The 27543-nt window shown below is 40.9% G+C and overlaps 1 protein-coding gene across 1 annotated transcript; it reads right to left on the reverse strand.

Moving 5' to 3' along the window:
- Positions 1-1393: 1393 nt before the first annotated feature.
- On the reverse strand, positions 1394-10620 carry znfl2a (zinc finger-like gene 2a). The gene is made up of 2 exons (XM_084412297.1): positions 10437-10620; positions 1394-2473 (listed from the first exon to the last, which is right to left on the reverse strand). Exons 1-2 carry the CDS (start codon positions 10513-10515, stop codon positions 1641-1643), a joined length of 912 nt encoding a protein of 303 aa, XP_084268423.1. The 5' UTR covers positions 10516-10620; the 3' UTR covers positions 1394-1640.
- Between the last annotated feature and the right edge of the window lie 16923 nt (positions 10621-27543).

Below are 27543 nucleotides of genomic sequence, written 5' to 3' on the forward strand. Positions count from 1 at the left end.
TGTTGCAAAAATAAAACATAAATGTCTAAATGCAGATCAATGATGTTTGATGAGAATTTTATATATATATGAATATAATGATCATGACCTCAAGAGGAACATGAAGACTCGAGATGGAGGGGTTTCTGTCTCCACACGGCAGAACGATCGCTGGTTGGAGTCCCGGCTGAGCCAGCAGCTCTTTCTGTGTGGAGTTTGCAGTTTGGGTTTCCTCCATGTGCTCCAGTTTGCCCACAATCCAAACACAGGAGACTCGGACAATGATGACTGAGGCTTGTGTTCAAGTGGAGTAAATATTTAAATATGGCAGTGGAGTTGTTTGTGTATCTGTGTGTCACGATCTTACAAGTGAATATGCTTTTGACTGAAATATGGAAGTCTGAGGTTTGTACAAATTGGGGTGTAGTTATCAGATTGTGTTTATAGCTGTGAGAAAAGTGAATGTCTTCATAAACTGTGTTATCAATTGTAAAAATCTAGGCTATAAGAAAGGTATTTATATGAATACATTTTTGGTTTTGACTGATTTTATGGTAACACTTGAAGGGTTAAAATTTAAGAATCTATTTCAGATATGCTTCCTTACATAACAGCACGGTGAAGAATACTGATTTTAGCATTTGGGGTTTTAATTTAGATGGTATATAAACTGAGAAAGTGATTATTGAGTTTACAGCAAGGTATTCCTGCCTGACCTGTTTTTCCTTTGTAAGTTAAATGAGTCAGATCACGGAGACGCTAACCTGTTGTCTTTAATGGCTCTGGGATGGCCCTTGGAATTGGAGTTCCTGGTCAGTATCAGCATTTGAATAAGTATGCTGATTAAATTGAGACTGCCGGTCTGGGGCGGGTTCCTTAACCTGTATACCTAATTTGCATGCTTTGTTCAACCTCAATGTAAATCCCTCCCCCTAAATGTCTATAAATTTGCAAGGCAACTCTCTTTGAGTTAGTCTTGATGATGATGATGAACTACAGACTTCTTGGAAGAATAAATCTCTTCTGCTTATAAGATCCATCTCAAGTCTCCTGGTCTTTCGATTCTAAGTTCACAACACACTTTACAATAAGGTTCATTGGTTAACTACATTAGTTATCATGAATTAATAATGAACTACACATATACCGCATTTATTAATCTTTATGTTCATTAAAACATTTACTACTACTTCATTAAAATATTAACATTAGTTGATGCACTGTGAACCAACATGAATAAACAATGAACAGCAATACTTCTATTAACTAACATTAAAGATTAAATACAGTAACAAATGAATTGCTCATGGTTAGTTCATGCTAGTTAATACTTTAATGTTAACAAATGAGCCTTATTGTAAAGTGTTACCGATTTTCTTTTCCAACATCATGGCATCCTCTTTTAGACTCCTAACATCATTACAAGTGAATATTCTCAATTCTCAGTGCAAACATGTTTATTTTAAGACATTAAACTACTAAGGTGTATAATTAATTAACAGACCTTGTTTTTGAATGGTACCACACATGTACTTTTATTCATTTAAAAGTGTTTTTAATGCTGAACATTAAAGAAAAGCATCCCTTCACAACAGCAGACATGCTTTAATGATTTGTTTGTATTCTGAACTAATACATTCATGTCCCCTGTACTGCCTTTCTCACTGCAGGTAATGTGTTTTAGTAGACGACCCTATTATATTGCTCTGTTGGGACACATTTGCTCCCGAGGGAAAACCATGACCTGAGGCTACAGCTGGGATCATGAATTTTTCCAGGGACCTGTATTTATTATGAATGAATGATTTTAAATGTCTTTTAAGGACAGACATTTCGTTGAAACTCCTTCCACAGGGTGCGCAGTGATACGGCTTCACTTCGCTGTGAACGACCTGGTGCGTTTTAAGGTGTGACACCTGACTAAAAGCTTTTCCACACTGAGGACAGATGAAAGGCTTCTCACCGGAGTGAGATTTTAAGTGAAGGTTAAAGTTTTGCTTCTGTGTAAAACATTTCCCACACTGCGGGCATGTAAAAGGCTTCTCATCAGCGTGAGTTCTCATGTGCATCCTAAGGCTTCCTTTCTGTCTGTAACTCTTCCCACATTGACTGCACGTGTAAGGCTTCTCTCCAGTGTGGATTCTTACGTGTTCTGTAAGGCTTCCGCTTTGTTTAAACCCTATTCCACAGTAACTGCATGTGAAAGGTCTTTCTCCAGTGTGAATCCTTGTGTGATCCCTAAGGCTTCCTTTACACGTGAAACTCTTTCCACACTGAAGGCAGGTGCATGATGGCCTTTTAGCTCTTGATCTTTGAGTTATTTTCTGTGAAACATTCTTTTTGGTCTTTGAGCGACTAGAAGATGTTCCTCTAGTGGTGATATTCTGAGATCTCTGATGTTCCTCTTCACTTAGTTCTTCACTTTCCTCTTCACTCAGTTCTTCACTTTCCTCTTCACTCAGTTCTTCACTTTCCTCTTCCACTTTAATCAGATCTAAAAAGGAACAAATTAATTAAATCCCCATTTTCAAAATTTAAATTCAATTGAAGATGAATAAAGATGAAATGAGTGACCCCAGTTTACCCAGTTTGAAATTCAGGCAGAAATTCTTGATTTATCTATTATCGCATGTGAATCTTCAAAATTTGTGCAATTGTGAAAGCGGTCCTTCTGTCCGAAATCAGCGTTTTAAATTGTTCATAGTGACTCTTAATTTTATAATGCCTTTAGCTCAAACCGAAGACTGAAAGTGGTTTCATTTTGACCTGCTTGATATGTGAATTTTTTTCACAGCAAAGCATCAAACTCTTTAAGTCTGCTAGTCAAGAATGTGAAAAGTAGGCATTCTTCATTATTAACTCTTTTTTTCTAATAGGGAAGTTAGGCACCCAGGAGAGGGTTAACTGACCAAAACTGTACTGTGAGAAATTTCACTAATCAGAATATAAAATTATGGACTCAAGAAAGGGTTAACATGCCAAAACTGTACTGTGAAAGATTACACAAATCAGAATATTGAAGTAAAGGACTCAGGGAGGGGTTAACAGATTGCAATTGTACAGTGAAACCTTTCACAAATCAAAATAGTGAAGATAGAAATTCAGCTTTTTAATACATGTAACCATTATGATCAACTTTTAACGAGTGCTGGGTATTCCCTCTAAACCAGGGTGCCACCTAGCTATGCAAAAATTCATAATCATATTTATCAAAACAAGTACCTTAATCAACACAAAATAGGTGAAGATAGAAATTCAGCTTTTTAATACATGTAACCATTATGATCAACTTTTAACGAGTGCTGAGTATTCCCTCTAAACCAGAGTGTAACACCCGCGGGTGCCACCTAGCTATGCAAAAATTCATAATCATATTTATCAAAACAAGTACCTTAATCAACACAAAATAGGTGTCATTTGAAAGCTTAGAATCTGAACTTTACAGTGAATGTGGCCAATTTGATTAACTCCCAAGTAGTGCCTAAGCCAGCTGGAGCTTATGCTCCTGGAGGGGTCACCCATGCTGGACAGGTCAAAGGATAGAGATCAGACCGACCTGGACCACCTCTCCTCGAGGATAAAGAGGTTGGCTTAGGACTAACAACCCTATCCGTAAAAAAAAACCCATCTTGTTACAGAAACGTCGACAACAATTCATCAAACTCCGCTCCTGGAAGAGAAAGGGCTCTTGTCTCAAGAACGTATGACGTCTTGTGGTGAAAGCCGAAAGGAAGCCACAATGCCAACCACCCTTTTATCAACCAGGAAACCATTAAGGAACTTTTCCTCCCTTGGAAGCGGAATTGTCCATTACGGTTGTCGTAAATAATTTAGCCAATGACTATTGTAATGCTTGACATAAAGCAAGTCAAATTTGTAGTTTTCTTATGTCTCATTCGAACTACAGAAACGTGACCCGGTTTGGCAAACTTGCACAGTGTGGTTATAAAAGGTTTGGGGCTGCAAAGCAAATCCAGAAGTGCCTTTCACCCTGTTACGACCACTGATACGATTTTGGAAACATTATTTTTAAGGTAAAAAATGTTTCTTAGTGTTGCTTTAACCATCGGATCCTGGAACATCAGGACAATGTAGGAGGCAGGGAAAACAGTGCAAGTAGCAGCCGAGATGCACATTTTAGCAGCTCAGGGCTCAGCGAGACCAGATGGCTGCAGTCAGGACAACTGAGACTGTAAACAGGGGAACTGCTGCTGTATTCAGGACATGAAGAAAACATCCTGATGGGGGTCTTTAATGCCAAAATGGCATTAAATGGCAGTGATGGGCCCACACACGCTTGGTGAAATGAACGAAAATCGAGAGAAGTTTGCGGACATCTGCGCACTGAACAACAAGTTCATCGGGGGCAGCATCTTCGCACATAAAAGGATCCGCGCGCATAGGTTTAGTTACCTATGATCACGCGCGTGAACTCGGCAATCGACTACTTTGGGCTTCAACCGAAAACAGGATGTAAACACAGGTATTTGCGCTGGCTTAAATAACATCATTTTTATCCATTTCTTTCACATCTACTGCAGTCAGATTCACTCGTGTTCACTCTGAAGGAATCACTCACATTAGCTGTGAACTTGTAATGACACATCAAGGATGTTAAGAGGCTAAAAGCAGGTTTAATACTTGCCCTATTGAAGTCAACAGGGTGCAAATTTTAAAAATAGAATAACTCGGTGTAGGCAACACCGATTTTTGTCGTTGTTCTCTGTATTGACAGCACTCCAAATGTACAAAAAAATGAGCTCAATGTTAAAATTGACCGGAGTTCTCCTTTAAGAAAATGGAATCTTTAAATAATGAAACTTACTTTTAATGAAAGTCAATAAAAAAAAGACTTTTGAAAGGAAGTTATTTTTCGTAATTCGTGTAGGTCATAAATTTAAATCATAATGGTCATAAAAAGGTCTTAAATTTTGTGTTTTGTATTTATTTATTTAGAGAAACAGGGACAGCGTACAATAAACATTAACCTCAAGGGGAGAGATGCATAGTACCAGGTTTTAGCTCAAGAGCTAATTTCCACCCGCAGTGAAAAGTAGTAGTAGCAGTAGTCATTTGACTGACTAAACCCTGCAGAAATCCTGAGTAACACCTTTTCTTACACCTACTTTCTACTTTCTTCTACTACGTTCATTGATCTGCCTCTGAATGTCTCTTTTTTTTTCTTCAAATATACGCATGCTGCAAATTTTCTTCTATGAGATAACAAGGGCTGTTTTAAAATCTGTTGTCAGTGCTTGGACCCTAATAATGAAATTGTCAAATGCCTTCTCCTCAGCGGCTGCACCACTTGTTCCCATCCCTCTACCTTGCATGCCTTCAAGTCCTCCATGCCAGATTTCTGCTGGACCTCTGCCTGATCTGAGGCAATGTGATCGTGGTAGTTACACAGGTACCACAATAGAGTATTTTTGTTAAGCTTTTCTTATCAAAGTACTCACCTGTTAGCAAAAATAATATGTTCAATCTACCTCTCCTCAGCTCCAGTGGCACTTGTTCCTACCCCTACGTCTCTCATGCCCTCACGTCCTAGGCACCGGATCACTGCCACTCCTCTCACAAATGACTATCAAGGCCATTGTTTTGTCCCCACTTTTAGGACTGGCACTGGACCTGTTCCTTGCTCTGGTAAAATATATATTTTTTTTAACTCTGTGACCGTATATATGGTTTAAATAAGAGCTATTTAAAAAAATACTTATAGAAGGATACGATATATACTGTGTGTGTGTGTGTGTGTATTAGAGCCGACCGATTTGAGCTAATTTCATTGGCATCGGCCGTTTATAACGGGCAGATATATGACTATTAAAAGAGAAACAGACTCAGATCATTCACTCATGTCATGGGTGTTGCATAGTTTGCCCACCAGAGGCAAACAGCAGTTTAATGTTACGGTAGCTGGGTGTTTGAAGCTAGCTGCTGACAGACGTAAATTAACTGTAGATTTAATCTGAAACAGTGTGGTAGTTCTAGTGAATGGTCCCCATTTGTCCCTATCATTTCTAAATATTCTCTACAATCAGATAATGTTACAGCAGGTAGCTGCCCGTTGCTAAATGAGCCACAAAGCTAATGCCGTGTTTATCAGTGGAGGAGTGCTAACGGTAGTGAGCCATTAAACTGATTGTTTCTGATGTATTCTAAATATTTCTGCCAGCCGCCTGTCTGCAGTTATAGTCTGCGTGTCTGAAATGATTAAACCAGAGCGGACATGTAAATAAACGTGAGCTGAACAAGACTCTAACACGGCTTCCTGTAGCTCCTCTTTGTGTGACGTTGTAGATGTGAAATGCTGTAGTCAGAGCCGTACCGGCTGTAAGTGCTGTTACATGAAAAAACATATCTTTCATGTAACAGCACTTTTAATATAATTGTTTCTTAACTACTTTTGTAGCGTCTGAGCTGCACATTCTAACTTTGCTGGAACATATCTAGGAGCAGCAAATGCAGCAGGCTGCTGCTGTAAATAGCATTGCTGCAAGAATGGGGACGGAAACTCCTATGGCTGAGATGCCTCAAAATGTCAGTGTTCTGCTGGCCACCATGTCTGAAGTGGAGGAGTTGGAGGAGTGGCTTAAAGATGCAAGAAACTCGCATGCTAAGCAAAACATGGTATGGTAATAGGGCCAGGTGGTATATCGACTTTAATTAAATCGATTTTATTTTAAAACAAGAAAAAATTAAATTTTGTTTGTATTGATAGAGTTTAATGTTGTAACCCATTTTTTCAAAGCTAAACTGTTGTTTACTGTACTGTTTGTTTCATGATTTAGTTAACCGACATATAATTTGCGCAATTGTCTCTGTTGATCTGAAATGCTTTTCTGTATTGTCAGATTTCGGCTTTAGGTGCTGTAGGAGGACAGAACGCCAAAAGAGTAACTTGGAATATACTTTCAAGGATTTTCTCAAACACCGTGGCCAAACAGATTAATTGGAAAGGAGTAAACGGGAAAAGAGGTTTTAAAGAAATGCTGACACAAACTCTGTTGATCAGTAAGTATTTTAGTATACGTATTGTAGTATATGTGGAGGTGACTAGTAGATGAGAACAATTAATAAAAAAATTATATTATATATATATATATATATATATAATATATATATATATATATATATATATATATATATATATATATAACTCTCTACGCTGCAGGATTCCTGTACTTTACATCTTTGGCAGATTAATAACATAGCAACGGTAAAAATTGTGGTTTTGTAACCTTTACTTTTTCATACCGTGGGAAACCTTGAAACCGGTACCCGCCAATGCCTATCCATGACCTGATACAGAATCCACACAGATAAATTTAGAATAAGATGCACTGAGATTTAGGGATGATCCAATACAATCTAGATGTGATTAGTTATTCATTTGTTTTGAGTTATTAAATGAAATGCTACAGAAAATTAGGTCTACTGCCACACCAACAATAGTAATCATGGGGAACATCTAAAGCATTTCTCAAAACAGTGGGTTATTGGCTTGACTTAGAGGTAATTTTCAGAATTTCTGTTAATGACGGCTCATCAACCAATTGACTTTCTCTCTTAACAGAGGCTGTACGGAAGAACCAAGCTGCTAGCAGCGCATCGGACAACGAGATTAACCAGCACGCCATCCGCTGGTTCAACCTGGCCTCTGACCGTGGAGGTGGCCGCAAAGAACGTGCCATGGCCAGAGAGGCCATTCATTAACCGTGGTAAGAGACTTGCTTGCTGGCGGGGCTGTGGTCCGCTGGCAGAACACCGGGTGCTTTCTGATCAGGTGCCGTCGGGATGTTGCCGAGGCGACATAAATTGTGTTTTACGGTGGACGGACTGCAACATTACTGAGTTGTTTTCTTTTAGCTTGAAATAATCCCATACTTTAGACACTTTCTTCTACGCCCCTCCCTATTTTCTCTCTCTTCCTCCACTTTGCAAACAGCGCCATCATAATTACGTTGTGTTCACAGCATAAGCGCGATGTGCGACAGTAATAAATGTCCATGCAAAACAGTGTTCTATATAGTTATATGGATTAAACGAAGCTTTGCATGGATGCAATTTAGTATTCAATTCAATACTAAATTGAATTGTTCGAGCCCTTGTTAAGTGAATGCCAAATTAATCAGAGCACATATGTGACTGGGTGCTGACAAGCAATGTAGCATTTAAAAACAGCATCACTGATCTTTTTTAACTGAACATTCTTTTATACTTTGCAGAAATGAACGCATCGGCCATCCCACACTCTTCCACCCACTGATGATTTGTTGGGTGTTATGTGAGGGTTGTGGCATTCCCACTTCACTTGCCTCATCAATGTTTCCTATAAAGCCACCAAAGAACCCATATGATCATTTTGCAGGTTTTTCTGGGTTTCATATGACTAGAGTTGGATATTGTAATTTGGCCTTGTTATACAAACCTTTGTTATTTATACCATGGTCATGGAAAATGGTTAAAATCTAAATGGCTGGCAGGTATTATCTATTAAGGCAAACTTATCGCTAATTAAAACGTTACATCTTGTGTGTTTAGGCCGTAGAATCTCGTTTCTCTGCTGGCTTTAGCATTTTTTTCTGCTTTAATTTAAAAAATAAATAAATAAAAATAACACCTGTGTCATAGGTATGTGGTAGTAAAGAAGTTTCTTATTCCTACAGTTGTCCTGTAGTTGTTCCTACAAGAAGTTTCTTATTCCTACAGTTGTTAAAGACAGAAATGAGCTGTAAAATGTGTTTATTATATTGATTGTTAGTTTGGCAATTATCTACTTTGTTTTATGTTTCTGTCCTGTCTTTTTATCTCAGACATTTTAAATAAAATTTTAAATGTGTATTTAAAATAAAATTTTAAATGTGTCACTCATCTGTTCTATCAAAACAAGAAGTCTTAAGATGGTGGGGGAAGGGGTTTACGGCAGTAATATTTACTCATTACCATTGACGGCAACATTGCCCAGTACGATTGCTCTAAAAGTTGCTCCGTGTATCATCAGCTTTAGTGTACCTTGGTAAATACAAGTCATAATATTTGTTATACATTATATAGACCAGTCAGTTAATAGAAACAAAAATCAACAGATTAATTGAGAATGAAAGTAACTGTTAGTAGCAGACTTCCATCCTATAATTGTAACAGTGCATTAGCGCCTGCCATAAGTTCTGTGGTTGAAACTATCCCAGTAACCCTTTGGCTTCTCAGACAGAAATGGTATACCTTCACTGATATCTATTACTTGGACCCATAGCACAAGCTGAATCATGCACAACATCTAAAAAAAATTAAACTACCGTATCCCTTTAACTGAAAAAAAAATACGTATTTTTGTTTATGGTTTGTTTTGTGGTATTATGAGGCCAGAGGTGGTGTGAATCCGGGCCAGAACTAATAAATGGAGCTGGCCCAGTGCCAGTCCAGATGTGGCCCAGAGTATCTTGGAGACTCGGATCCAGTATCTGGCCACCTTTGGGCCAAATGACTATAAAATAATTCTCATCCGTTCTGGAGCTGGGCCAGTGCCGGCCCAGATGTGAAAACCGGATCCGCACCGGCATTGGCCCGTTGTGCTAAAGGACAACGGCCCAGGTTTGTTTTACAGATCTGGCCCAGAACTTATGAAGGATCTGGGCCAGATCTGGGCCGCATGATTTTTGTTATCTGGGTACCCAGCCCCATTGGTTATGTATGTTGATGCCTATGACCCTCCCTAAAAACAGATATTTACTCAAAGAAGCATGTGTTGGTTTATAGGGTTAACAGACCAAGCCTAGTACTAGACTAGATGACTATTTTTTAAACTTTTAAAATAAGCTGATTTATCTAATGGCTTGGATTGTTGTTCATTGGCACAGCCTGTATTTCATTAAGAAAGAGAGGAGAAAGCAGAGAGACACAATATAACTGATCAAAGGCGATTGTTAAAGTGTTCATAATGCCGCGTTCCAGGCAACCTGTAACCCGTGTTTTTCCAACCTTATACCGGTGAAAGTGCACTGGAACGGCAGTCAAACCCGTGACTTCCCACCCGTGAACTCGTAGATCGATGTACAGTTACGAGTTAGAAAAACACGGGTTACAGGTTGCCTGGAACGCGGCATTAATCATGAGCAATCTTGTATAATATTAATGTGGGATTCGTGTTTATTGTAAATAGACGTTCGTGTAGAAACACAGATTTCGACCGGAGGATCGTCAGAATTCACATCATGAAGACGGATCTCGTTTTTAGATCATATTAATGATATTAATGCGCTACCAATCTAGTGCAAACTCTCTCTCTCACTCACACACACACACACACACACACACACACACACGCACGCACGCACGCACGCACGCACACAGAGAGAGAGAGAGAGAGAGAGAGAGAGAGAGAGAGAGAGAGAGAGAGAGAGAGTTATGTTAGCAGTTACAGTCACTATCGCTACTGAAGAAAGATCACGAACCTCTTTGTTCCTCAGTGTCTTCATCTCTCACTCCTTCACTCATGTCTTCACACTCCTCTTTAACAAACTCCATCATCATTTCAGCAGGAGACTCAGCTGTTGCTCCTGGACTCACTCTTCTTCTCCAGTGTGTGTGTGTGTGTGCTGGTGACTGAGGAAACCAAGCGTGCCGCACGCGATATTTTTTCCCAGGATGGTAGGGGAAGGTACCGCCCTTTTCGCCTCTGATTGGCTAGAAGGGCTCTTCTCCGATTGGTTATTTTATTTGGGCGTGATACGTCATCTCACGTTCATAGCATAGACTGTAAAAAAAGACAGAATCATGCCTAAAAGTTATAGAAGTTTTTTTCCTAATGTGACCGAAGCAGTATTTTTGTAGTATAACTCAATACAGATAGCCTGACTACGCCACCTTGGGAATTACACCCAAGGAAATATAAAAAGGAACCTAGGTTCGGTGGTGCAGAGAAAAGTCAGAGTCGCGTAGTTCAGCAAACAAATTAATAATTTTATTTGAGAGGAAAATATTCTGCTTGTATCTTTAAATATTATAAATCACTAGCAAATTTATTATAACAATACTAAAAACAATGTTAAAAGAACATTCCTCCAGGCATACGTGATCCAAGCAAGTTATCACACCAACCAACATCACAACCAGACAAACAAATGTATCGTCTCCACAAAAAAGAAAGAATTAAAAAAAAACATAAAAATATATATATATATATATATATATATATATATATATATATATATATGTACAGGGTGCGATTTGTGAAAAAAACAGAGGGGGGGATGTTTTGAAACACTTTTATTCATATTCATTTTATTGTTGTATTGCACTGACGGTTCACATTACAGCGCTTAGTTTAATAGGCTAGGCTACTTCCAGGTGCGTTTCTAGGTTTTAAAGACATCAGGGGTTGAGGCCAAAACATCAGGGGCTGGGTAATTAGATAACATGATTTGATGCAGAGAATAATGTATATTGTAGGCCTATATGCGGGGGGCAGACTGGTTTAAAAATTCAGCCCTGGCACTGTAGCCACACCAGCCCACATTACCTCACAGACACGCTTCAAATGTGACGTAGTTAGGGGGGTTCGGGGGCATGCTCCCCCGAGAAAATTAGTGTTTCTCGGACCTACATATGTGCATTTTAAGGTGTTTGAAGACCAAAAAAATTGATAACAATAGCTTTAAAAGCATGTCAGTGGGCAGTAGCATAAACTATTTGTCAAGCAGTTGACGGGTGAAATATTCAAACACATTCCAGGACAATATAGGCCTACAAATATAGGCCTAACTTATAAATATATATATTTATACTTATGAATTTTGCTTATAGTTTCTGTAATTAGCAAAGAACATTTGTGTTAAATAGGAATACATGGTAATAATGTTAAGCTGATTAAATCACACGACTGCACAGCAGTTCAAACGCACTCACAATAAAAATACAATAGGCTATAATTTAAAACAAAGACAAGCTCATTATACAAAGGAAATAATATTACAGATCTAGACAAATTAAGTTGCTTATAGTTAAAAGAATGTCATGAACGATCATTTAGGCTATGTATTGATTGCATTAGTGCGTGATATTGAAGAGTGCGCGCCTCGAGCACACGGTTGACACGACAGGAAAGTTTGTTTTTCTGAGTTTTATATTCTGACATATACCGTGAGTGACAACATCTCATCTGACAGAGGACTGTGCGGCGCTGCTGACTTTATAAAAAAATTAATTAATTGCTGTGAGATTGTTCGCTGTTACGCACAAATCCTGGAGATATTCTAGGCTGAAATCACTCACGTGGTGCGTGTGAGACAGATTCCAACAATCACCAGTCAGAGACAGCAGCAAAGCCAAAGCACAATGAAAATAAGGCAACTTATGATTTACATGGTTTACATGGGCTATTGTCCGGTTTCATATTTGTCTGTCAACTTCTCAAAATACATTCGGGGCTGAAGCCCCGGCAAAATCGGATAGCGCCGCCCCTACTTCTATGTCAGCCTCGCTGAACCACGGATTGATTGCAAAGTTAAACCATCACGGTAACAGTTTTAGGCCTACTAAAGTTTTACTGCTGCTGTTAAAGTAATAACGTTAACTTTACATCGCGATGCTGAGCTACAGTGAAATGATATAAAAGACAAGATGCATTGCATTATCTGTGTTAGTCAATTCGCCTCATTCGCGCGAACTGGACGCGCCCGCGCCGCGCTAAACTCCTCGCGCCGCAGGAGTCCAGGACCTCTAGACGCGCGTAAACCATAGACGTAAACGCGTCTTTACATTGAAATTTAAATCACTCGCGCCAGACGCTCAAGAGTGAGTGAGTAGCTAATCAAAAAAACCTTTGCTTTAGCCTCAATTGAGTAAAACTCCGTGTGTAACTTCGGCCATTCTCAGTGGTGTGACTCATGACTGGGACACTAACTCTGCTTGTCATCATAGAAACAGATAATCAGATTGTGATGTTTATTCCCGCTTCAGTAATATGCTGAATAAGATGCCTTCCGACACACTGCCCAACGGACCTGCAACCGTCTCGCAAGTGTTGATAGGCTATTACTCGTGAGGTGTAACCAATCAGATAGCGCCGTGGGCGGGACATTGAGCAAGTCTGCAGAGTGGTACAGAGAGGCTGCGGCAGCTATAAGTAGCGAATTTTAAAATAAAATTGACTTTAATCAAACCACGGATCCGTGATAAGTTTTGTGATCCGTCTCGCCACTATTGTAGTAGCACCACTGATCACTTTGAGGGGGGGATAAATTTATCCCCACCGGGGATAAAAATAATTAAGCAGAGGCAGGGATACATTGACCAGAAAGGGGGAAATCCCACGCATCCCCCCCGGCAAATCGCACCCTGTATATGTATATGTACAAGGCTAAAGTTTACTTTAGGGGTGACAAGCTAGCCCTAAACAACTGTGCACTCAACCATTTATGTGTGCACGGCAAACCAAATAAGTCGAGGTGCTCAACCCTGGTGCTCCAACCTCACAGCAAATGTGTTCACCCAGGTGACTAGCCTCCCCCTCGGCGCACTCAGCCTTGACTCAAACAAAAAAAAAGAAACAAAGAAAGATTAGTGGGTACGATACAGATACAAAATGATCAAAGTAATCACATCCAACACAAATAGAAAGATTGACCAAATCAGTAATTAACGTTATTGGTCTCAAAAGGTGACCGTTAGAGAGACACTACTGATATGATATGATATAATTAATTACACCACACCACACGGCCCAAATCACACGGGTCAAGCAAACCTCATTAAGGAAATAACCAAAATAACCCAAACCATGAAAATGAAAGCAAAACAAAACACAAAAAACTATTATCTAATCACGAGAAGATAACCTAATTATGAAAAACAGCAGCACGGCCTGAGTTAATCACGTGGTATGCGGGAGACTGCAAAACAAAACCTAACAATCAGATCAAGGTCTAACATTACTTCAATCAAGGAATATAAAACATTTACTAAATCATACGTACCACACGAGAATCACACACACACACACACACACATCAGCCACACCTCACGATGTCAGGATGCACTCACGAATGTTCAGCTAAAACACACAATAAACCCCATTAAACTTGACTAACCCCATACTACCCACCTCACATTGCAATCGCCTACCTTAACGCTTTCCATGAGCGCTTGACGCAACTCCCAGGGAACACTGCCGAGACGGCTACAGCCATCACTTCAAAAAAATGAAAACACTCTTAGCACTGTTAAAACCACACAAAACTGTGCATAACCTCCATCACTTACCTCGACTAACGTGACACCGATAACCGGAAGAGGGGCGGGTATGACAAAGCCTACATTCTAGGGCTTCCTGTTTACAAACTTAAATACACCGCCCTAATTACCTCATCCACCCATTACCATATAAGGGTAATGACGCAAGAGACAAGAAAGGGGAAATCCCCTACTGCTACACTAACATAATTAAAATTAAAATGCTTAAAAAGATCAAATAATAAATCAAAGTCTCAAAACAACAATTTGCTAAGAATTATGGATCTTGTCGTCAACGTCAAGCCGACCGATCTAATAATGTTTATGGATGACTGAATACATCGATGTTTTTATCATGATTGTGATATGAAGCAGTTCGGGATTGCTAAGAGACAGCTATCAGCTCCACACGCGACGCGAGTCCCGCGGATATAAAAGGAATATGGACATTTCATTCTACCGAACTACACGCAGAATTACTACTCACAGGTCAGTTTATTAGACAAATTAAACTTGAGGTAACGCAGCGCTGTTTCATTGGTCTAACATTACACTAGCACACTAAACTGCATTTGAATGTGTTGAAATGGATGTGTTAGTCTGTCTGTATGAGACTAGCAGTGCTAGATCAACACTAGAATAACATACAGATCATATTCTAACATTTTATCATTGTTGAACTATAAAACATTGATTAGTTTTATGTAAATGTGCTCACCTGTTTAATAAAGTACATGTAGGAGCGGTCGAAGTCTCGGACGTGGAGCTCTCGTTTATATACTGTCTATGGGAGCTCTCGGCATCTCGAAAACACCACACTGATACTGATTCTCGTTTTAGTTCTCCTTTTTTATCCAAAGTCTGCTTGCCATGGTCCATAATGTTTGAACGAAACAACAACAGCGTGCAGATAGACATTGCGAACTACAGTTGTCCGCGTCTGTCGCCTTGGTTACTATCAGAGTGCTCTGGTTGCTATGGCAGCACGAGCGGAAACCAGGGACAACGCGGATATGACGGCATTGGCGGCGACAAAACGGAAATAAAGAAACGGGACGTTTCTCGAATTAAATTACAGATTTCTCCTGGTTTGAAAGTTGTTGGAAACAGTCGGGATAATGTAAGTACACAACTAAAATATATATAGGCCTAACATAGATAAAGTGATTTTTGCTATTTTTAAAGCAAAAAAGTTACATATTGTGCCTTTAAGGTCCATTAAATAATACAAACAATTACACAGAGGTAATCATCACCCGGAAAAGAAAAGCTTCTGCCAGCCACTCAGGTGCTAATTAACATTAGTCCGGCAGCTTTCCACGCTTACCAATGGCTCAGCATGGGATGGCCTGGAACAATACAGAGCTATTTCAATTCAATAGGATGTTGGAGAAGGAGACATTAAATTTCCATGTGTTGGAGACACCGCCCGGAATGTCAGAAAGACCTTTCCAACACCAACACCTACAAAGGGTTTTTACATACAGGTGATAGCCCTAGCAGTTGAGTCTGTATTGCTTCCGGAGACTGATTGCAGGAAGAAGGTCTTTTGGAAATGCAACAGTAAGGTTTACCCCAATGAAAATCATACAACATATTAAACAAAACTTGCAAGCATCAAAATATTTTCCATTACAAAATGATAAAATAATAATAATACACATACCTAATGCAAATTTGAGGATCCAGGTCTTCTGCTTCATCCAGGTCAGCGGGGGTTTCACAGGTCTCGTGTTCTTCGTGTACTATGCTCGGACCCTGCTGGCAGGGCTGGATTAAACTACCACCTAAACCGAGGAGCACGAACTAATGCAGATGGCTCACATCAGTAAGTTTCTTATAACTGTTTACCTACACTCCATCATTTATTCTATGCACACAATGGCAATATTGACATGTTTTTGTTTACTCCTCCAAGGTATGGCACAATTTCTTTAACACAAGATCTAAGATGTGGCGGCTGTACACCATCAAGAATCCAAAAACCTACAAGTACATCCCAGATCTACAGAGCGCCATTCTCCACTCAAGACTGTTAAAGGGGCATGACCGGAAAGCATCCTCCTGCACTTGATGATCCACGGAGGCTGGGGCTGTTGTCTGGTGGGCCTGCCCCTACTGTACACGAACTGAAGGAAAAGAAAGCCCGCCGAGGGCTAGGTGAGTTGTATTCAAGTCTCAAGTGCCTTATTTTGTTGAGTTAAATCTTCTACAGTGCACACTGCTGCTACATAGGATAGAATTCATTTAAAAAGGTATATCTTTTTATACCTAAAAAGTCCTGATAATATGTAAACCTATGTTTTTTGTGTTGTTTTTTACAGGTCCACCATCTCACACATGACCTGTCAGTAGATGTGGTGCTTGAAGAGAATGTGACTTTGGAAGTTTAGCTATATATAAAGGGGGCCATATTTCCCCTGTTCATAATGTGCCATATCAAACATTTTCTGGTGAATGTAAGCCATGTATAAAAGAACAGTATATAATTTATAAATTAGAGCAAATGAAATACAAAATGTGCAAAACATTTATTCATAATTAATTATGGTTTTCTAAGGGGTAAATTGTATTTATATTTGTACATGTAAGTTCTAAACAGTTATCACATAAAAGCCTACATAGACTATTGTCCTTTGTGAATTTCTTTCTAAAGCCACTTACACATATTTTATAGAAGTATGGGAAACTCATTTGAAGTAGATGAAAAAACAGTATATGTTTGGAAGAGACTTTATTATCAACATATCACATAAAGTAAATGGTACAAAATTGTAGTGTCCAGCTTATTTTAGTGTGCAAGTGTAGCTCCTGAGGTATCTTAGAATAAAGTGCAATAAGGAAGATTTACTGTGAGTACACAATAGGTTTACACTTTGGCCGGAATAAAGCCTACGTAACTGCCATTAGGATCCGGGAAACCATCTCTAATTTTCCACACACGGCATGAAGTTATAACAATTCTACATCCTGGTCCCAGAACACCATATTGCCAGACAACAAAGTTACTGCATGCAGCATAGCTCCCTCTGCCCTAAGGTCATCCCAGACTCGCCTGGCCCGTCTCAGCACACCTTCCTGCAAGATGTACAGCTCCATGTGCACTCTAAGAAATATGTTTATTAACAGACGGCTGCGTCGCGCAGAACAGGCTCTGAGAGAGGCGGACGACACTTCCGACGCAGAAGATGTGATCTATAGAAACAAACTTGACGGGAAATGTGTGCACCTGCACGCAAACTGTGACCCATGTGGAGACGGAGCAGTTTGGCGACACCGATGGTGAAAAAAAAAACCTTTTCCTCTTCATCTCCCTTTTGTGAACACGCCCCTTTTTAGAGCACATGGTTGCCTACAACCAATCACAAATGCATGCAACTGTCATCTGTAGGTGTATATAAGACACTGTCAGTGGCACAACCTGTCATTTGTGCAGTCGCCTTGCTGGAGTCGCTGTATAGGTCTTTCCGTCAGTCAGTCGGATTCAGATTTCTGGAATCAAAATTTCTTTATAAAAAGCCTTTTAAAGGCTACAACTCTTTTTCACCAGTGTCATACTAATTATCAGGGTATTCTTAATATTCATATATTATATTATATTATATTATATTATATTATATTATATTATATTATATTATATTATATCACATTATATTTTGTTGTATTACATTGTTTTGTCTTTTTTCCCCTTTGTTGTTTATTCACACAGGTGAATAGAAAAAAATACTTAAATGCAAAAACAGTCAGTTTACACTAAAAGAAGCAGAAGCAATTCTAGATGACGTTGAAAAATACAAGGAGTAACATATAAACATATAACATAGTAACATGGACTTTAGATATGATCAAATGATGTGGGAGCAGAAAGGTTCAAATTATCACAAGATTAGAAAGTATAGTTTCAAACGCTAGTGTCACATTAGAGCTGGTGAATGTGGAAAAGGCACCTCAGAACCCAGGAAGTGCTTTTACTCAGTGGTCAATGATGACAAAAATTTGGCAACAAATTACTATTTGATTCATTACCTGGGAAATGAGACCGTATATTTGTACCACGAAAGCATGGAAATGCCCAAACGGACTGAGTGTTTATTCCCTCCAAAAAAGAAGTTTTCTCAGACATACTTCTAAATGACCACGGTCAAGCCCCTTCAAACATCTACAGAACTGTCCTTGCTAAAACATGCAGTGTTAATCTGGAGCACATGCCAGTAAACACCCCACGAAACCTTAAACAAGTCCAGAACACAGTATATGCACAACGAGGCAACCAACGAATCTCACGAGGTGAACTGTTTAGTTTGCATGAATTGGCATACCAACTACCCAGTTTCACATGGCACATTACCACATTCCCGGACCTTCTTGTTTATGCCGGCATGACAGACATGGTTGATTTGGCATGTGCAAACAGAGGAATCAGTGAAGTTTGAGTTTCCACAAATGATAAGTTATGGCACAACATTTCAAATGGGGGATTCGTATGTGTCTGTGCTGGCTATGAGAAACACTGCACTGGTCAATGACCCCGTGTATCCAGTTGGCTTCATGTTACATGAACATAAACTCATGCAACACCATGAGAAATGTCTGACTGGGATTTTAGGAAAGCTGGGAATGGACTCCAGAAAATACCACAAGACACCATTGACAGTTGACAGGGAGAAAGGTGCTTTGAAAAAAACCTTTACTAATATAAGTGTAGTGTTCTGCCGCAACCCCATCTTACGAGATGTGGAATATTGGGTTAAGACACATGGGGGGAACGGATGATGTGAAGGTTGAGCAGATCATTGAGTTCTCCTGTCCAAATGAGTTTGATGCCCGCTATGATGCCTTCGCAAAAGGATGGTCAGAAGGATTCCTCTGCTACTTTGACCATCTAAAGCAGGCATTTGTGAAAACATGGCTGCATACTACACCACACAATTCTGTGCATTTACAGACAAAACACCAACAAACAATATAAGTGAGAGCTCTCACTGTACTACATATGAAAAGACAATGCAGAAAAGCAGAGCGCATGTGGCGGAAGACTAAACTTGTAGTCCATTATAACATCTACAAAGACAGCCTTCATGCTTTCAATATGGCACTAGGCAAAGCTAGACAGACTTTCTTCTCAAATATTATAAACAGTAATTTAAACAACACATGCACTCTTTTTGCTACTGTAGAGAGACTGACAAACCCCCCAAGCCAGATTCCCAGTGAAATGCTCTCAGACAACAAGTGTAGTGAGTTTGCTTCTTTCTTCTCTGAGAAAATCAATAATATCAGAAAGGTGATCAGCATATCCTTGAGTTGCCCTGGGGTCAGACAGATCAAACTGCCTGTAGTCATGTCAAAGCAATAACTAAATCAGCATACTATCATCTGAAAAATATTGCAAGAATAAGATGCTTTGTTTCCAGACAAGACTTAGAGAAACTTGTTCATGCTTTCATCACCAGCAGGGTGGATTATTGTAATGGACTCCTCACTGGCCTTCCCAAAAAGACCATAAGACAGTTGCAGCTCATACAGAACGCTGCTGCCAGGATTCTGAGCAGAACCAGAAAATATGAACACATCACACCAGTCCTCAGGTCTTTACACTGGCTCCCAGTTAAATTTAGGATTGATTTTAAAGTATTATTACTAGTATATAAATCATTCAATGGCCTAGGACCTCAATATATTGCAGATATGCTCACTGAATATAAACCCAACAGATCACTCAGATCACTAGGATCACATCAGCTAGAAATACCAAGGGTTCACTCTAAACATGGCGAGTCTGCTTTTAGCTATTATGCCAGCCGCAGCTGGAACCAGCTTCCAGAGGAGATCAGATGTGCTCCTACTGTAGTCACTTTCAAATCCAGACTCAAAACACATCTGTTTACACTGTAAAAAATTGCTGTAGTTTTTACAGCGAAATTCTACAGAAAATTATTGTTTTCTAATTCTACAAGTTATTACTGTAATTTGCAATGCATTATGGGTCAAAAAGAGTATTACAGTTGTTAACAGTAAACTTCCCTATCAACTGTAAATTAATTTACAGGTATGAAGTGTTGTCACTGTAGCTCATATGTTTTTACAACAATTTACTGTGATGTGGCATTATGGGATTGCGCGCGCTGAATTCAAGTTTGAAAACTGAAGAGCAAAGCAGCAGCAGCAAGAACAGCAGAAGATAAAAGTCGATATTCAATCAATTTTTGGTAAGTTCTCTTAAATTTACATTCATAAATAGGAAAATCGAATGTATAATGCCTACCTTTAATGACGTTTAAGCGATTCATATATTTTGAACAGAATTAATCATTTTAATTTTAATAAATTTAGGCCTATGTCAGATGTAGTGAATTGTATTGACTTGTAGTTAACAACTGCGTGTTTCAGGATATTTACTGTGTTGTAACGTACTTGATTCCCATTACGTTTATTTAGTAAAGAATTGTGACGTTGACTTTAAATTTCTTGTTTCAGGCGAGACGAGAATCGTGAAAGGGCGAGCGCGCCATCTGCTTTCAGGTGGTGAGAGACGAACCTGTTCTAAAAGGTAAAAACATCGCATGTCATGCTAATATGGACGAATGCAGCAGTTTGTGCAGTTTCTTGCAGTTTTCTTCGCTTTTGCGATTGAGAGAGTAATTGTAGAGCATTTGCAGTTTGGCAGACACGACATATTGACTGAAGTGCACTGGTGAGACAAAACTACATACGTTAAGTTACGTATAAATTGCTTTGCTGACGAAAAACATTAGAATATATGATATTAACATCGTTGGATGCTGTGATTTTCTAATTTATTTCACCAGTTTGGATTTTTTTTTTATTGAGAGCATGTAAAACCAGTGTTAACAAAAGCCTGCTGCGTCATAAATTGAACGTAACGAACAATGTGAAGGAATGCATCCGTCGAAATTGGCAAAATATTTTATATTTGAATTTATTTCACTTGTGTTCAAAGTTCCCATGTGCAGATTGTTTTGCTGACGAAAAAGATTAGTACTATATTTTAAAATCGTTCGATGCTGCGATTTTCTCATTTATTTCACCAGTTTGTTTTTATTTTTATTTTAATTTTATTTTTTATCGAGAGCATGTAAAACCAGTGTTAACAAAAGCCTGCTGCGTCATAACTAAATTGAACGTAACGTAATTTGCAGCTAACAATGATGAAGGAATGCATCCGTCGAAATTGGTAAAATATTTTATATTTTAATTTATTTCACTTGTGTTCAAAGTTCCCATAATGTGCAGATTGCTTTGCTGACGAAAAATATTAGAATATATGATTTTAAAATCGTTGGATGCTGCGATTTTCTCATTTATTTCACCAGTTTGGATTTTTTTGAGAGCGTGGCTGCGTTCGAAACCGCATACTTCCCTACTATTTAGTATGGGAAAAAGAGTAGGCGAGCAAAAAAGTATGTACGAATCCAAAAGAGTAGGCGAGAATTACCTGGGTGACGTACTAATTATCGCGAGATTCGGACTTAAGTGCGTTCGAATATGCCTACTTTCCTACTATATAGTAGGCGAAAACAGTACGTGAAGGAAGCAGTACGTTCGAAACATCAGTATTTACAAAAGAGTAGGCGAGAAGTTCCCGGATGGCTTACTGCTTCCGGCCAGATTTTTGAGTGCTCAACCGATGGATACTCTTCTATCCCAGGAGGCCACGCGAGAGGATACGTCATTATCAAACATCGCAGAGATAAGCGACGCGGGTGCTTTCAAATGTGAGTAAACACGGTTCCTTGTGTTAAAATTGCATGTGTTGAACTACTGTAGAGTAAACTGATGAATTGTTGAAGGTGTAAAGATGTTAGACAGTATAGTATAGAGGTGATTTTGATGTAAAAACACGTTTTATTATGTTTAACGTTAGCTAACAGGGGAGCTCCAGAAGGACACGTAAGTTACGTCTCTAACGTGGATTTACATAAACCATATACATCATAAATACGCTTATTTTAAATATCTATTTACATCTGACAGGAAAATCTTCAATAAGTATTGCAGAAGAGCACATCACAACATGAAATAGACATCTGAGTGATGAATGTGTGCTATTATGTAGAACCATAGACTGTAAAAAATTTGTGTAGAACAAATAAAGTAACTAAACAACTAAACATAAGTTATCTATTTTATTTGTCTATTAGTAGTTGATAAATTGAGGAACATTTATGTTGGATAAAAAGTTAAAACAACCTCAACATGTAAATGTTGTTACAATCACGCCAGACTCCACCCTCACTCAATCACGGCGCACTTCCTCTCCGGAATACTAATCACACACACCTGCACGTCATCAGCTCATCAGTCACTCACTGCATTTAAACCCCGCTCTCACCATCACTCACTGTCCGGTATCGTTTGCATCAAGACACTAAACTTATGCTTACCACCAGGACTCCTCTACTACTTACCTGTTCCGTGGTTTCTTCTCCCAGTCTTCCAGTCTTCCTCGTGGGTCTTCGTCTTCAGTGTTCTCCTGTGTTCACCTGTGTCATCCCTGGTTCCGGTAATCTCCGTCTGTACTCCATCTGGAAAAGAGAAACATACTGAGTCAAACCTGTCGACCACTTCGGGACTATTCAAGATCCACTCACCTTCATCTGCACTGTCTTTACCTCTGCTGGTTGTAAATAAACACTCATCTTACCTCATCCGTGTGTCTGTCCCCCCTGTGTTGTAACAGAATACCGGACCAACAACAGCACACGCCAGCATGAGCACTACAGATCCATTTGATAACATCGCAGATGATCTTCGTCAGGCACTTCCCCCGATTCTACACTGCAAAAAATGCTGTTCTTACTTAGTATTTTTGTGTTGTTTCCAGTCCAAAAATCTAAAAATTCTTAAATCAAGAAGCATTTACTAGAGAAGTAAAACTACATAAGAAATTCTATTTTGTTTTCAGATAAACAGAAAGTATCTTAAGTGATTTTTGCTTAAAACAAGCTAAATTATCTGCCAGTGCAGTAAGGAAAATAATCTTGTTTTAAGATTATGTTTTTATTAAGTTTTTTTGAATTAAGTTTTTTTTTCTTACTGCACTGGCAGATAATTTAGCTTGTTTTAAGCAAAAATTACTTAAGTTACTTACTGTTTATCTGAAAACAAAAAATAATTTCTTATGTAGTTTTACTTCTCTAGTAAATACTTCTTGATTTAAGAATTTTTAGATTTTTGGACTGGAAACAACACAAAAATACTAAGTAAGAACAGCATTTTTTGCAGTGTACCCACATCATCGCATGCTGCCACTTCCGCAAACACGAGCACTTCTTCACCACCGGTAATCGCCAGTCCCATGGCCCGACCAGCGCCCTTCACAGGATCGGCGGAGGATTGCAACGGATTCATCTTGCAATGTTCACTGGTCTGGGAGATGCAACCGCATTTATATCCGACCGACAGCTCCAAGGTGGCATTTGTAATTTCACAAATGCATGGTAAGGCGCTCCGTTGGGCTGAATCTCTCTGGTCACAGAAAAGTGACATTGTACAGACAATTTCCAGTTTCTTCACTCACTTCAAAGAAGTTTTCGGAACACCCACCTGGGATTCATCGGTTAGTGAACAACTGTATCAGTTGAAGCAGAATACTATGTCTGTGAGTGATTATGCTTTACAATTCCGTACTTTAGCTGCTGCAAGTGGATGGAACGAACAAGCCCTGATCACCACTTATCGTCAAGGGTTAAACCCTCGAGTGCGGTTGCATCTCGCTGCATACGAGGATTCCATCGGGCTCGAACGCTTCATCCAACTCTCCACACGCTTCGCCACTCGTATGCAGTCGTGTCTCGAAGAGCACCCAGACCAGTCATTCGCTCCCCATTTCCTCCGCCGTCCTGAATCCATCAGCACTCCAGAACCAGTCTACGAGCCTATGCAGGTGGATAATACCCGGCTATCCCGTACTGAACGTCAGAGACGCATGACACTTCATCTATGTCTATATTGTGGTTCCGCTGAACATTACATCACCAAGTGTCCAATTCGTCCTCCTCGTCCCTTGGTGAGTGCAATAGTTCCATCCATCGAGAAAATGACGCCTCTCACAACTCTAGTTGAACTTATTACTGCTGATTTTGTCCTTCCAGTCCGCGCTTTACTCGACTCAGGCTCTGCAGGCAATTTCATCTCCGGCGCCCTCTGCCGTCAACTCAAGCTCAAGGTCACTGCCACGAAATCCATCTACCAGATCAACTCGATAACTGGAAAACCACTCAGTCGGAGACGGGTCTAAGTGCTGGACCCGTACAAATTCAAGTGGGAGCTTTACATGTGGAACATCTTCATTTACTGGTTCTGGAGGAATCCACCGCTGATGTGATTCTGGGGCGTCCGTGGTTAGAGCTGCACAACCCCATCATCTCCTGGAGGACAGGAGAGATCCTGAAGTGGGGCCAATGCTGTTTCCCGAGTTGTTTTCCTGCACTTCCGATTCAACGTTCCAAAAGACTACCACTTTGCTCCACTTCCATCGAAAGCCCAGTGGAGAAACGCTCCGTGGATATACCCCCATGTTATGCCCACTTCAGTGATGTCTTCTGTCCCCAGCGAGCCTCCAAGCTACCTCCACATCGGCCATGGGACTGTGCCATCGATCTGCTTCAGGGTGAGCCAGTGCCCAAAGGTAAGATTTACCCGCTGTCACTGCCGGAGGAGAAGGACATGGAGGAATACATCAAGGAAGCACTGGAACAAGGTTACATCCGTCCGTCTACGTCCCCTGCTGCGTCCAGTTTCTTTTTTGTGGCAAAGAAGGACGGAGGCTTGCGGCCCTGTATTGATTACCGTGCACTCAACCGTATCACTGTCAAGTTCCGCTACCCCCTTCCTCTCGTCCCAGCTGCACTGGAACATCTCCGAGGTGCCACTGTTTTCTCCAAGTTGGACCTCCGCAGCGCATACAACCTCATTCGGATACGTGAGGGGGACGAATGGAAGACCGCCTTTGTGACCCCAACTGGACACTATGAGTATCTCGTCATGCCTTATGGATTGGCCAACGCCCCCTCCGTATTCCAGGATTTCATCCATGAAGTGCTCCGGGAGTTCCTCCACAAGTCAGTTCTGGTCTATATTGATGACATCCTGATTTACTCCCGGAGCATGACAGAACATCGCCACCACGTTGCGGAGGTCCTGAAACGCCTGAGGGATTTCCAGCTGTTCCTGAAAGCCGAGAAGTGTTCCTTCCATCAACCCTCAGTGCAGTTCCTTGGGTACAACATCGATAGCAGTGGCATCCGGATGGACGAGGGGAAGGTGGATGCCATTCGCGGCTGGCCCATACCTACTACCATTAAAGAACTTCAACGATTTCTCAGATTCTCCAATTTCTACCGCCGTTTCATCCAGAACTACAGTACCATCTCCAGTCCTCTTACTCACCTCCTACGCAACAAGCCCAAGTCTCTGTCCTGGACACCTACTGCCACCCACGCCTTTGAGACCCTCAAGAAAGCCTTCTCTTCTGCTCCTCTTTTGATTCATCCAGATCCAGAGAAGCCCTTCGTCGTGGAAGTCGGCGCTTCAACCACAGGAGTGGGAGCGATTTTATCGCAGCAGCAGGGGACTCCAAGTAGACTTCATCCATGCGCCTTCTTCTCCCGCAAACTCAACCCGGCGGAAGTCAATTACGACATCGGCAACAGGGAGCTGTTAGCCGTCAAGCTGGCTCTTGAGGAGTGGAGACATTGGTTGGAGGGCGCACAACATCCGTTCGTGGTGTTAACGGATCACAAGAATCTACAGTATCTCAGAGACGCCAGGAGGCTTAATCCACGACAGGCAAGATGGGCACTGTTCTTCACCCGATTTAACTTTACTATCTCCTACGTCCCTGGTTCCAAGAATGTCAAGGCTGACGCCTTATCCCGTCTTCATAGTCCGGAAGAAACTACGGAAGAGTCTGAACCCATTCTACCCGAAAGTCTGTTTGTAAGTCCCATCACTTGGTCTGAGGAAACCATGCCCTCCTCCAATGTCTCCACCAACGCTCCGCCGGGTTGCCCACCAGGTTTGACCTATATCTCCCGAACTCGGCGCATTCCCCTCATCCACACTTCCCACACGTCACTGGGCACTGGCCACCCAGGGGTCAATGAGACCCTCTCGCTGCTAAAAGAACGCTTCTGGTGGCCAAACATGGCAGCGGACGTCAGAAGGTACGTGAGAGGTTGCAAGGAGTGCGCCATCTCGAAGAGTCCTCGCCATCTACCATCTGGCAAACTACTGCCTCTGCCCGTTCCCAACAGACCCTGGTCACACCTAGGAGTTGATTTCATAACAGACTTACCTGCTTCTGATAACTGTACCTGCATCCTAGTAATCATTGACAGATTCTCCAAGTCATGTCGTCTACTTCCCCTGAAAGGACTCCCCACTGCCATACAGACTGCCGAACTGATGTTTAACCACATCTTCCGAGTCTATGGAATTCCAGAAGACATCGTATCCGACAGAGGACCGCAGTTCATCTCCAGGGTATGGAAAGCGTTCTTCTCACTCCTAGGTGTGACCGTTAGCCTCTCCTCTGGTTACCATCCGCAGTCGAACGGGCAGACAGAACGGAAGATTCAAGAAATCGGACGTTTCCTCCGTACCTTCTGTCATGGCCACCAGGACTCTTGGAACCAGTTCCTGGGTTGGGCCGAGTACGCACAGAACTCGTTACGCCAACCTACCACTGGACTCACTCCATTCCAGTGCGTGCTCGGCTACCAACCTCCATTGTTTCCCTGGACGGGAGAGCCATCTGATGTTCCTGCAGTTGATTACTGGTTCCGAGAGAGTGAGAGGGTCTGGGACTCAGCGCACCACCACCTGCAACGCGCATTGCGCAGACGCAGAATGACAGCCGACCTTTACCGCTCTAACACTCCTTCGTATCAACCAGGTCAGAAGGTTTGGCTGTCCACCAGGGACATCAGGTTACGTCTGCCTTGCCGAAAGCTGAGTCCCAGGTTCATTGGCCCCTTTACCATCACGAAGCAGATCAACCCTGTCACTTATCAGCTACAGTTACCACCCCAATACAGAATTCATCCTACCTTCCATGTCTCCCTGTTGAAACCTCACTATACCTCTGTTTCTGTTCCCTCAGAGTCTGGCGTAGCGGAGGAGCCTCCCCCTCCACTCATCCTAGAAGACGGAGCTACCTACCAGGTTCAGGACATCTTGGACTCCCGGCGTCGTGGTGGTCTTCTAGAATACCTCGTGGACTGGGAGGGCTACGGTCCCGAGGAACGTTCATGGGTACCCAGAAATGATATACTTGATCCCAACCTGCTCGAGCAATTCCATGCC

This window comes from Rutilus rutilus, assembly GCF_951802725.1.
Source record: "Rutilus rutilus genome assembly, chromosome: 6".
In the NCBI taxonomy this organism is placed as follows: Eukaryota; Metazoa; Chordata; class Actinopteri; order Cypriniformes; family Leuciscidae; genus Rutilus; species Rutilus rutilus.